The 12,211-nt window shown below is 53.1% G+C and overlaps 1 protein-coding gene across 1 annotated transcript; it reads left to right on the top strand.

Moving 5' to 3' along the window:
* Nucleotides 1-11,362: 11,362 nt before the first annotated feature.
* On the top strand, nt 11,363-12,000 carry MID1IP1 (MID1 interacting protein 1). The gene has a single exon (XM_088521973.1). It carries the CDS (start codon nt 11,395-11,397, stop codon nt 11,998-12,000), a length of 606 nt encoding a protein of 201 aa, XP_088378099.1. The 5' UTR covers nt 11,363-11,394.
* Nucleotides 12,001-12,211: the final 211 nt, after the last annotated feature.

A 12,211-nucleotide genomic window follows, 5' to 3' on the forward strand; every position in this document is an offset into this window, starting at 1 on the left:
CCTGGGACATTCCCTTCCTTGGGAGCAGGTGAGCCCCTTCCCTTCCTGCTGAGAGTGCAACTTCCAGAAATGCAGATTTCACTCCAAAAGTACTGCAGAGGCTTTGAGATGTGCCCCTGCATATTTGTTTTTCTCTCCAACCTTGGGATATGAAATCACTCTTATCCTGCCCTTCCTTCTATAAGCATTGGTCAGATGGTCCCCGAATGACCTTCCCCTGGGAAGCTGAGTGTAACTGGTCATCAAATGATGGGGCCAGATCAATTCCCAGACTTTGCGCTTTGGGATAAAAAAGGCTGAAGCGGGAAGCCTGACAGGGCAATGCACACAAAGCAACCTAAGGCTGTTTTCTCCTCAGCCTTGACAGTTGCTGAGTCCAGATTATTTTTGCCTTTAGGACAGGAGGGGGCTAACATGGAAAAAAATCTGCTTGCTGCTCGTGTGGGCTTTTCAAAAGTAAGATGTATTACACCTACGCTCGGCTATTTGAATAACACTGCTTCACTCCGTATAAAACAACTGATAACACAAATGAAAGAATAGCCATGGATCATGAAACAAGTGGGAATGGATAATCAATTTTTATCACTAATATTGTGGGTAAGACCAATAACTCTGGATGAGTTATGGAGGTCTCTCTGTGGTCTGAGCAGATGTGTCAGTGTGTCTAATCACCTTTTCAGGCCGCCTCATGTCAGGCCCGCCAAATAACATAAGAAATGGGGAGTTGAACATTTTAAAACGAAACAAACATTATTTTTTTCGCTGTCCATCATACTTCTGTTTAAAACGTGAAGCGCACCGGTGGGCTGGCCGTGGGAGGCACAGAAGGATGGCACACAAAACTCTCTCAGCTTTACAAACACGGGTTCAAATCAAGCTTAAATAAGTGACAAGCGAAATGGGGCTATTGATTTCAATCTAGCTCCGTTTGGCTACAGCGAAAGCTCCACACAACGGTGCTCTAGTGCTTAAAGGGACACTGTCAGCTAAAAGATCACGCTGCTGTCGGAAAACATTTCGAGTGTTATTTATACCAATTAAGATTAGTAGATTGGTTGAGATTACTGGAGCTGAAAGACATTAAAAAGTAGATTTATCTCTTCTCCCACCCCATTTTGGGAGGTGTGTTTACTCTGCATGGTTGGCAACATATTCTGCCGGACGTGTACCCCAGCTTCTCCTTTCCATTTGCACCCCGGAGCACGTATGAAGCACACATGCAGGTCCAGTAGGGAAAAGGGTTTTCTTTGAGATGGGTCTGTCAAAGAAAAAAAAATTACGTGGTGTCAAAAATCCTCTGATAATTAAGAAATGTTCCGACAGAAGCCCACCTGCCAGGCAAGTGTTAAAGCCTACCTGCTTTTCCTGTCTGCTCATACATCCTCCCGCACAGCAGCCCAGCTGGAAAACTGCAGAGCGGTTTTGGCTGCCAGCCCTGGGGTGACTTGCAGCAAGGCCTGGAGTTAGAGCGGCCTCCCGCCACATAACGTGGAGCACGTGCCTTGCTATGGGAGTTGCAGCGCAGGTGGTGCTGGCAAATCCAGACCTAGAAGGGGAATTCTGTATGGGAAGAGGGATCTTTCCCTCCCTCGCTCTGCACCTGAGTAATTTTAGGTCATTCAGACTGCTGCTATGATGAAAGCTTGATCACACGGCAGGGAAGGAACTGATCTTTGGTTCGTGATGATCATGGATAGATTTCATGGGGCTGTAGGAAATGCAGGAAATATGACTGTTAGACTGTACAATTGACCAGGAGGCCTCACAGTCAGACTTACTGCCTGTAACACTCCATAGCTTCCTTTTGAAAAACAATTAGATATCCCATGGAGAGAGGGTGTTGGAGAGTAGTGCCAGGACTCCTGATCTGCTTCTAGATACACTGGCACCTCCATGCAATGGAGTAAAGCACCATGCAGGGGTATTAGCTCGCATCTTGGAAGCGGTCAAGCTGTGCTGGCCCCAAAACTTTCCACACCATCCTTTAACCTCAGGGGAAGCTCTAGGATCCCGAAAAGACGTGCCAAGTCCAACTTTGGAGAGCCTCGGAGCCTGACAGATCCTGCTCCTGCAAGAAGGCCCCAACAGACCATTGAAACAAATGAGGCTGCCAAGATAGTATCCCCTGGCAGTCACGGATAAGGGACCGAGGAGCCCCTGCCTTGCCCAGGGGGTAGCATGGCCGGAGCCCCAAGCCTGCCACGCTCCCAACTCCATCGCAAACTGGCAAAGTCGATCTTAAGGATCGTGTTTCAAAAGATCCCAGCATCCCCCATTTGGGCTTGATTTTTAAGTAAACTCAGTGCCCTTTGGGCTGTGTCAGCGAGGTCCAAAGGGCTCACGGCTGAGCGTGCTCTGCTTACAGCCTGGTCTTCGCTGTCAGCGCTCAACTCCTGAATCTCTGGTCCAAAGTGACCTGCTCGAGTCAGAGGCAGGGTTAAAACGCCCACGCTCCTTGCTACCACGCTGCTCTTTTATCCTTCTGATCCTGGCTCCCCTTGTGCGCTTCTCCTGCTGCTGTTTAAAGGCACAGCAGGGCTCAGGGAAAGGCTCTGTGGCTGCCCTCTCGGTTTCCTTGCATTGGTGGGTTTGTGTCAGAAGTTCAGCATTGCTAAATGTCATTTTGAGTGATTTTGTAGTTCTAGGTTAATAAACTGCTTAGTGTCATAGAGGAACTGAACCATGAATTGCTCTCGTTGCTACGGTGAACACTTTTTCTTAACCGTGTATGTAAAATATGCAATTCAGAGCCATTCTCATCAGCCCTGCATTTCCAGATTCGCGTTTTTAATTAAACAACAACATTTTCTTTCTTCTGCTTCTAAATAGGCGCATGTGTCTTCCAAGCAGTGACGCTTAAATCTCACTGACCCGTGACTCCTCTGTGACTGGAACATCTCAAGGCTTCTGGGGTGCAAAGAGTTGCAGACACGAAAGTAGCAGAGAGCAGTGGAAGAGCAAAACTGACACCAACCAAGTCCTCTGTGCAATTACCTTGTTTTAAATTACAGGGGGGAGAAAAGTCATCAATCTGGAGTCTCTTTGTAGTGACCCAGATTCCGCACTGTCTGCAGATGACGTTCACCCTCACTTCAGTGAGGCTGTTCCACGGTTTAGGGGTGGGAATGGAGTGAAAAGCCACTGACTCTGGGAGAACAAGGATCAGTGTAAGAAATCCAAGGCAGGAGAGCCTGCAGTGTAGTGTAAACGTGCACGTAGGGAGGTTGGATTTCTGATGCTTTTCTGAAAATCACTTTAAATCGCACGCAATTGTATGCTTTAAAAATGTATGCATATAGATGGGTGGGTATATCTATTTATTCATATATATCCCAGTACATATCTCAGCAGTTTTGCACATACTGTGGGAAGTCAAATAAATAGCTAATTATGGAAAAGGTCCCTTTTTGTGCCTCGGATTGCTGAACACCATATGTGCCTCCTTTGAAGCCAGAATTTACTACAGTTTGAGACAAGAAACATAGGTTAGATTTAATTTTTTTTTTTTGCTGACTTTCCCAGCCGCAGAGCAATAACCCGCTCACAACGAGAGCAGGAAGACGCCTGGTTTTACCTTTCCGTAAGCGTACTGCTTGGACTCCTAAAAGGAGCCAGTTTTGTCTCATCCCGTGGCAGCGGCAGGAGCCTGACAGAACATTTCCTTCGGCTCCCATTTCTTCCCGTAGGCACCATGCTATATATCCCTCGCTAGCCCGACCGCAGCTTTCAGAAACATTCAATAAATCAACAGTTAAAAGGGACGAGTAGACGTGGGGAGCAGGTGCTTATTATCTGCACATCTCTGGAGAAGAATAACCCGCAGTGTATTTCCATGCCCATTGGAACTGGAATATGACCATGACCCTGCGAGGGGCTCTGCGTGAATCCTTCCTGGCACCATGTTTTACTCCTAATATTTTCATTGTCTGCCTCCATCGGTTTTACCTCCCACTGCAGCATTAATTTTGTATGTGAATATGGAGGCCGTGCTTTAAATAATACAGCATATGCTTTTTATTTGCTGTGTAGAATAATATTTTTTTGGCTGATTTGTGTTCCACCTGGACAAAATTATTTTTTATGATGGGTTTATTTCATTTGCTCCCACATCCCCAAATGGAGGAAGAAGGAGAAATCTTGTAAACCACCAATAATGACGGACAAAGAAATCGGCGTTGAAATACAAATTTACTGCAAAAACAGATTCTCTCCAAGCATGCAAATGAAAAAAAGCTGTTGTAATAATTTTAAGCTAACAAATGCATGGTAGACTGAGAAGAGTAGTCGTCAGGCTCTTGCAGCATCCCTCGCAGAGTGCTGAGAGTGTCAGAGAAATTCACTGGCAGCTATGAGCTATTGCAGTAGAGCAAAATTAACCATATGGCTGGAGCATGGTTTTGGTTTAGCTCTTTTCCGAACTTCATCGAGAAACAAGCCCAGGACAAAGGCATGTGGTCTTTAGGATTGCAGATTTGCCACAGAACTTTACAGGCTAAACCGCCAAATCCACTCCATTTCCAGTTTTCACAGGGGTCTTGAAAAAATATGTTACTTGCCATTGAAACAAGTTACTTCTCCTGGCAAGTAGTTTCAAAGAGTTAATCTGGGGATTAATAACATCAAAAAATAAAATAAAATAAATCACACGATGTCTTGTTTTTTGTTTTATATCCTTGGAATAGACTAGCGGTATTTTCATGTCAATCCATCATCCACAGAAATACCCACGTCAACAGATTTGTTAAAGAAAATATGCCATATGCAAGGCTTAGCAGAACTTAGCTTGGATTCTGACTTCCAACTTCAGACACTTTTTGTAAAGCAACTACATATTAATCATACAAATCCATAAAAGCCATAGAAGCCAGAAAGTTCTGGGTCTATTTTTGGTTGTAAAAGTCTCCCTTAACCACACGACATCCTCCAACCAAAACCACATTGTAATAAGAATACATATTATGAGGACACATCACTCCCCCATGTCAGCTCTCTACTGCAGATCTGGGAGAACGAGATTCCTTAGGAGGAGGGACCTTTTCATACTGAATGGAACAAGAAGAAACAGGACTTTTCCTGGAAAATACTGCTGCTTCTAGACACATCCCATACTTCCCCGTTAGGTGCTAAAATCCCAGGCTGATGTCGCCCCATTGGCATCTTCTGGCAGTAGCTAGAAGATTTGCTGCCGAGCAGACCTACTCCTCCCACAGCAAAGCACTGCTCCAACCCCTTGTCTTGCCCCGTCCCCAGTTCCTGCTTCACCAGCCAGCACGGAAAGCTTCGGTGAACCTGGGTCACCTTATTCTTCTGCATCTTCCTCTCTTTAGCGCTCTGGAGAGCGTAGAATTTATGAACAGCAAGCTGAGCACTGAAAAAAAAAAAAAAAAGAAAAAGAAAAAAGAAAAAAAAATGGATCACCAGTTTAAAATGAGGAAAGATAAGCTGTAGGATGGGTGTGTGTTGCATTTGTTTCCCCATCGTCCCAGGGCTGGGTCATTCAGATGAAACCGATCCCACATTCTCCTGCAGACTCCTTGGGATGAAGGCAGCTCCTGCCGGAGCCGCAAACCCTGCGGACACAGAACGAAAGTGTAACAGAGCTACGGTAGGTGGTGCTAGCCGGGTGCAAAAGGCACTCCCTCGCCCTCGGAGGATACCGGCAGGAATTACCCCCAAGTCGGGCGCTTTGGGAAATCAGCGCAGGAGCGGGAGAGCCGCTGGGGCGGCTCGGTGCGCGGAGCGCTGCCCACACTGTGCCGCGCAACCTCCCAGGGCCAGGGCCATGCCCGGGGCGCCCGTGCAGAGGCCACGCGTGGGGACGGGGCGCGCAGAGGACGGGCCCCAGCGCTCGAGCCGCTTGTCCTCCCGCGCGCCGGGCCTGGCGGGACGAGGGCTCTCCTCGCTGGCAGAGTGTGCTATCACCGCAGGAAGCCGGCACGGAGGATTTAATTTTGTCGGGCTGAGGAACGCTGGTGTGCGCCGTGTTCGCCGTGGTGCCGCAGCGTACAGCTCCTTGGCATTTCAGCATGCATGCTGCTTCCTCGACACAGATTAAAGGCTCTCCTTGGAGCCCCAGGTGTTACACTCGGATGCATAAATCAGGGCTTAATATATAATATTTGTCCATAAAAATACATCACTGTGGCATTCGTTTGGATGTGTGCATATTAAATACCACTATCGACATCCACGGGTTTACAGAGGATTATTTTGTCATGCCAAAAGTCCCCTGCCATCCTAAGCAGGAATCTTCTCCGTCAGAGCACGGTATGGGCTGATGTGGCTAGTGTCATTCCTGACCCTGTATGTGTTTCCTTGCACCTCCGTCTCCAGCCATCACCCAAAGGCTACGTTCCAGCTCGGATATTGAAAGGACGCTGTGGGATGTGCTACTGGGGAGGCCTGATAGCCTTTGAGCAGTGATACATCCTGCCGGCTGCCGCTCCGTGTTCGTGTCGGGAAGGCTGCTCCGGGGCCAACTGTGGGCTCTCGCTCAGCGGTGTGGCTGAGCGGGGCAGGGATCACAGTGGAGATGGCACCGTGAGCCGCTCAGGGAAACAAGTGTGTGGTGTGTCGCTGTGTACAAACTGTTCAGAGGGAGATCAGAGCCTCGGAGGGGCATCTCTTGTCTCTTGGTCACAGGGTTACTTCAATGATGCAGTCGCAGCTCGCATGAGGGAGGTAGGAGGGGTGTAGGCGATGGCCAGAAAGAAAAGCTGGATCAAACCTCTGCAGACCCTGCTCAAATTAACCCAAATTCCCAAGTCTCCAGCTTTGAGGGGCTTGAAAGCAGCCAAATTCACTCTCTCTTAAACAGGAAAGAAAAAATGAGAGGCAAAAGATGCCGTTAAAGTTGACATTTCAGCCAAGAGCTCAGAAACGGCGTTTTAGACTGAAGAGAAACAAAGTTCCCCAAAATAAACGTGTGTAGTCTGAAGGGCTTGACCCAACTTGATGCAAGCCCGGCTGTGTGGATGTCTCTTCATCTGCCGATTTGCAGTGAGGCAAAGGAGAGGAGAGCACGCTCCCTACTGCAGCTTCCTCCTCTCCACACTCGAAGTTTTATTTTCTTGTAAATTCCTACTGCGAACACAGGAGGGGGGTGGAAATGGCCCTCGGATCCCTGGAGCAGCCCCTCAGCGGCTGAGCAGGGCTGCGGCAGCACGTAACGAGGAGCACGAGGAGGTATTAATGAGGGAGCTACGGCCTCTGTGGCCCTCTCCAGGAAATCCGTGCGCATTTTAATTAAGAGGCTTATTTATGGCAGCGCTGAGGAGCCATCTGAGCAGGAGCGGCCCCATCCTGGGCGCGCTCAGCGCCGCGCCTGCCTGCGCGAGCGCCCCGTGCACGTGGGCAGGACACGCAGTGCGAGGGGGAAAGTTCTCACTAAGCTTTGGAGCATCATCCCCTTCACGGAGGAGGAAGCAGAGGTGGGAATGGACAATGGCTAAGTGAAAAACAGGCAAGACATAAGGAAATCTTTGCAAAAGTTATACCATGGCTTGTAGCAGGATCAAGGCAAATCTGTCTGCGTTCCTTTAACAAACAAGGTTTGTACTTTCCCTCTTCTTTAGCATGTTAAGCTACAAGTGCTGATTATAAGAAATTCATTAAAAGATGTAACTTATAAAGATAATTTTCCATATTTGCCTTTTGAATTAGTGGTTCGGACCTTAGTACAACAGAGTGAGTCTCGGAAAGAGAAAGGAGGAGAGAGAAGTGCTAAATGCATGCGTCTGTACTGCCACCCAAAACGAGGAAAGTGTTTCACGAGTTGGGACAAAAAAAGGTATGCCAGATAGACAGGAACAGAATGAAACCTCTTGCAGTTTTCTGCACTGAACCGTAACCTACCATGTAACATTTACAACTAATCACAAAAGGAAGTGAAACCCTCCAGAGATAGTGCTCTCACAAGGCCGACTCAAATGGCGTTCCCAGGCCTCAAAATGTAACACTAAATATTTGCACATATTTATCACTTTTCACCCACGCAAGATCTCGTCTTATTTTGCAAACACGGCGCAGCGGAACAACTTCCGAGCAGCCCGAGTGCAGCCATCGTGGTCTGCAACGTGCCAGTAACACCTCTCCCGCGCCAGCACGGCACTGGGAAAGCTGCTAGCAAAGGCGGGTTGCTACTCAGTTGCCACCCAAGAGAGAATTTAACCCTTGCGTGTCGTGCTGAAATTGAAGCAGCTTGCCAGGATTGTCAGTCTCTTCCGGAAAAAAAAAAACGCTGTGCAATCACCAGCGGCATCGCTCCTCCCGCTAGCTTTAGAGCTGGGTATCAACCTACACAAGTCGAAGGCGCATTGCTGGGCACACGTTAGGCGCTTTCCTCGCAGCTGAGGCACTTGTGCCTTTGCCCGTGGTCACTTTGGTGTCCCTCCAAACCAGGATCCTGCGTGGGGCTCACGTGTTCCCTGGCAGGCAGCTACTGCCTGTGCGAGCTTCCTTGTGGCCCAGCACGCTGCAAGATAAGGTGCTTCCAGACTGCTCCCATGCCACGCACTGCATGGCCACGATAATCCGATCGCTCCTGGAAAAGAAATATCTTAAACAAATGTTACTTATAAAAATCCTGCCTCAAATGAGATCCTCTTTTCTTAACAAGGGAGGAAAAAGGGACACGACGTTTCTTTTCTCCATTGTACACAGCCCTCATAATTACGTAACACAGAAGGGAAAATACGAGATCCTTCATTCTAACCAAGGAGCAATCAAACCTATTCAGGCTCGTGTTAATGATATACATTATACGCACAAGTGACATTTACACTGCATATCAAAACTGATCAGAACATAAGGAAGTTTGGGGAAAAAAAAAAGAGAGAGAGAGAGAGTTGATTGCCTTATGCTGTGAAGTTTGACTTCAGTATGAGCCATCTCAGCTAATGGATTAGACACGTGCCTGCCGAGGCTCGAGCGCTGTGACATGGGGTGACATTCACCATCGAGGGAGGAAGCAGGCTGACTGCGGTTGTACATCTGGGAAACAGGGGAGTGGGGAGGTGAAAAAGGCTGGGCACTCGGGCTGCACCTTCCACAGCGCGACTGAGCACAGCACAGCCCTCCTCCGGCTGGCGCTTCTGGCACCGCCAAACACGTCCCTGGATTTGAAAGAGCCTCAACACTCACCAACAATTCCAAGCAGTACGTTTCATTTCTGTCAACTTTTTCCTCCTCCCCAGTCAGCGTGTCCTAATCAGAGACATCAATAAACTCAAATTCTTTGGTTTTGTTTGGTTTGCTTAATTGGTTCTTTACTCTGGGCAGGAAAGCTTTGCAATTAACCACTTTCTCAATCCTATTTACCCGCCTTTACAATTTATTGAACATGCAGGACACACTGAATTTCGGTTAAAGGCAGCAAAATGGTTAACAGTGTATTAATGACATATTGTGTCTATACAAAGACGCAAGAATACATTTTGGGTAGTTTTCAAGGTGTTTTTTTTTTTCATAATGAATTAACTGTGGGCACGTCATGACTTTCATGATTTTACACAAGTCTGCATTACTTGCAATTGTTTAACCCAACGCTTTTGCAGTTCTCATATTGCTTGCAAATGGCCCTTGGATGCGATCAGTATGGTTACTATCCGTAGCTTTTTTTTTATCAAGTTGATTTGCCCCTTGATCCACATGGAATTTATCTTCTCCCTTTAGGGACTGGGAGAAGTAGTTGATGGCTGATGCAACTGGAGAATGGGAGAGGCTGTTGGGAAAATGGAGGCGCTAGGTCGCTATCACTATGTTGTGAACATCTGCGTTACAGCAGGAACCAAGCGCCCTGGCCAGCAGCCCTGTTTTTCTGTGCGCTGCTGCAAAGGATTTCCTCTTACAGGCCGATAGCGGCCGAAGCACGAGAGCAGCGCAACCCATAAGGCGTGCTGTGCACAACTGCGCGTGTGGGCGGCCTGCAGCTGCACACGCGGGTGTTTTTTTACTCTTTTTCTCCCGGGACGTATTTCCTTGCCGCACGGCGCGCCGATGGCTGCGGCGCCGGGGGAAGCCGCGGGCGCGCCCGCCCCGCGGGGCGGTGGCGGTTGGGCGGCGCGCGCGGCTCCCTCAGGGCGGCGCCGGGGCGGTTGACCCGTTGCCGCGGCAACGCGCTCCCCCCTCCCGCCCACCGCTTTGCCCCACGTGACGCCCGAACCGGCGGGGAGAGATCGCGGCCGGCAAGGGGGAAAGGGGGGGGCGGTGCTTCCCATTGGCCGCCGCTGATTGGCAGGCGGCGGCAGCCCCGGCCGGGGGGCGCGCGCCCATTGGCCGGCGGCGGCGGTGAGGCCGTGGGGTGATGCGGGGAGGGGGGGGCCCCGGCGCCAGCGCCCGCCCCGCGCGCGCCCCCCTCGATCGCCGCGGGCGGCGCCGCGCGGAGCGGAGCCCCGCGCCACGCGGGCGGGCGGCGGCGGCCATGGGCGGCCGCGGGGAAGCGGGGCCAGCACGCGGAGCCCGCGTGTGCCCGCGCCGCCCGCCCTGTCACTCCGCCGCGTCCCCCGTTACCCCGCGGCGCACGGAGCGCTCCCGGCTGCGGGCCGGGCGGCCCCGGCGAGCGGGGCTGCTGGGGAGGGGGGTCCGGGCATCTCCGCGCCGCGAAGCGGGGGGCGCCTCCGGGTGCCGGTCACACACACGGGACAAGGGGAGATGCTCCTCTCTCGGGGGGTGGGTTCCCCGCTCCTGCGGCCGCCGCCGCGGGGCTCGCGCCGGGGCTGCCGCCCTGCCCCCGCGGGAGGCGGGGGCCGCCGCCCGGCGCGGAGCTACTCGCGGTCAGCGCGGCCGCCTCCGCCGTGACCCGCGGCGCGGGGGCCGGCGCTGGGGGAACACGGCGTTTGAGATAGGCGCTGTATAAATAGGGCGGCGCGGATGGGAGCGCGGCCAGGCGCGGGCTCCCGGCGAGGCGCGCACGGGCAGCGGCGGCAGCGCTGAGCGGCTCGGTGGGTACCCCGGCCCCGCTCCTCCCGCGGCCGCCGGGATCGCAGCGCGGCAGCGGCGCTGCCCTCTCCCTGCGAGCATCGGGAGGGAGGTGAGGAACCGCTTCGCCTCGCTTTGGAGCGGGGGAAGGGAGGAGGGGGAGGAGGAGAAGGAGGAGGAGGCGGGGGGAGGCGGAAGGGCGAAGAGGAGCGGCGGGGAGGGAAGCCTAAAAAGGAGAAGGGGCTGAGGATAAAGGCGGCGGCGGGGGAGGCGGGGAGGAGGCGCCGCCGGCGGAGCGCGCGGCTCGGCGGCCACACGAGCGGAGGTGCCGCAGCGCTGAGCGCCTCGCTTCTCCGCAGGGCTCCTCGCGGGCGGCCCAGTGCGGCTGGTGGCGGCCGGCGGCTCTAGCGAGGAGCAGCAGGAGGCCCTGGGTAGAGGCGGCTCGCGCCGTCGCTGCCCGCCGCGTCCGCCGGCATGATGCAGATCTGCGACTCCTACAGCCAGAAGTACTCCCTCTTCAACGCCATGAACCGCTTCATCGGCGCCGTCAACAACATGGACCAGACGGTGATGGTGCCCAGCCTGCTGCGCGACGTGCCGCTGCTGCTCGAGGAGCTGGACGCGGCGGGCGGCGTGTGCGCCGAGCGCGACACGGCGCTGCCGCCGCCGCCCAACGCCGGCGCCTACTTCTCGCGCAGGGACATGTACAGCCACTACATGCTGCTCAAGTCCATCCGCAACGACATCGAGTGGGGCGTGCTGCAGCCGCCGGCGGGCGACGACGCCGCCCGCAAGAAGGACAAGCTGGGCGGCGGCGGCGGCCCCGCCGCGGACATTAGCCGCGGGATGGCGGCCGACGCCGAGGCCGAGGAGGACCTGGAGGAGCAGTTCCACTACCACCTCAGCGGACTGCACGCGGTGCTCTCCAAGCTCACGCGCAAGGCCAACGTGCTCACCAACCGCTACAAGCAGGAGATCGGCTTCAGCAGCTGGGCCAGTGAGCACCGCCCGCTCCGCGCCGGGGCGCGGGCAGGGCGAGAAGATGGCGGGGGGGCGAGCGCGGGGGAGGGGCGCGGCTGAGGCGCGAGCGGCCGTTGGGAGCGTTGGGCGGCGCGCGAGGCGGCCGCGGGGCCGGCGGCGGCTGGGCCTCCGCGGCGGCGCTTCCCCGGTGTTTGCACTATTGTAACGGCGATGCACGCGCTGCGTGTACATGAAGCGTGAGGTGTCCCTCGCACGCCCCTGGAACTGCAGCTGTTGCTATTATTATTATTTTTTTTACCAACGCACAACA

This window comes from Tinamus guttatus, unplaced genomic scaffold (genome assembly GCF_059628265.1).
Source record: "Tinamus guttatus ecotype Peru unplaced genomic scaffold, ASM5962826v1 Tinamus_guttatus_pri_ptg000008l, whole genome shotgun sequence".
In the NCBI taxonomy this organism is placed as follows: Eukaryota; Metazoa; Chordata; class Aves; order Tinamiformes; family Tinamidae; genus Tinamus; species Tinamus guttatus.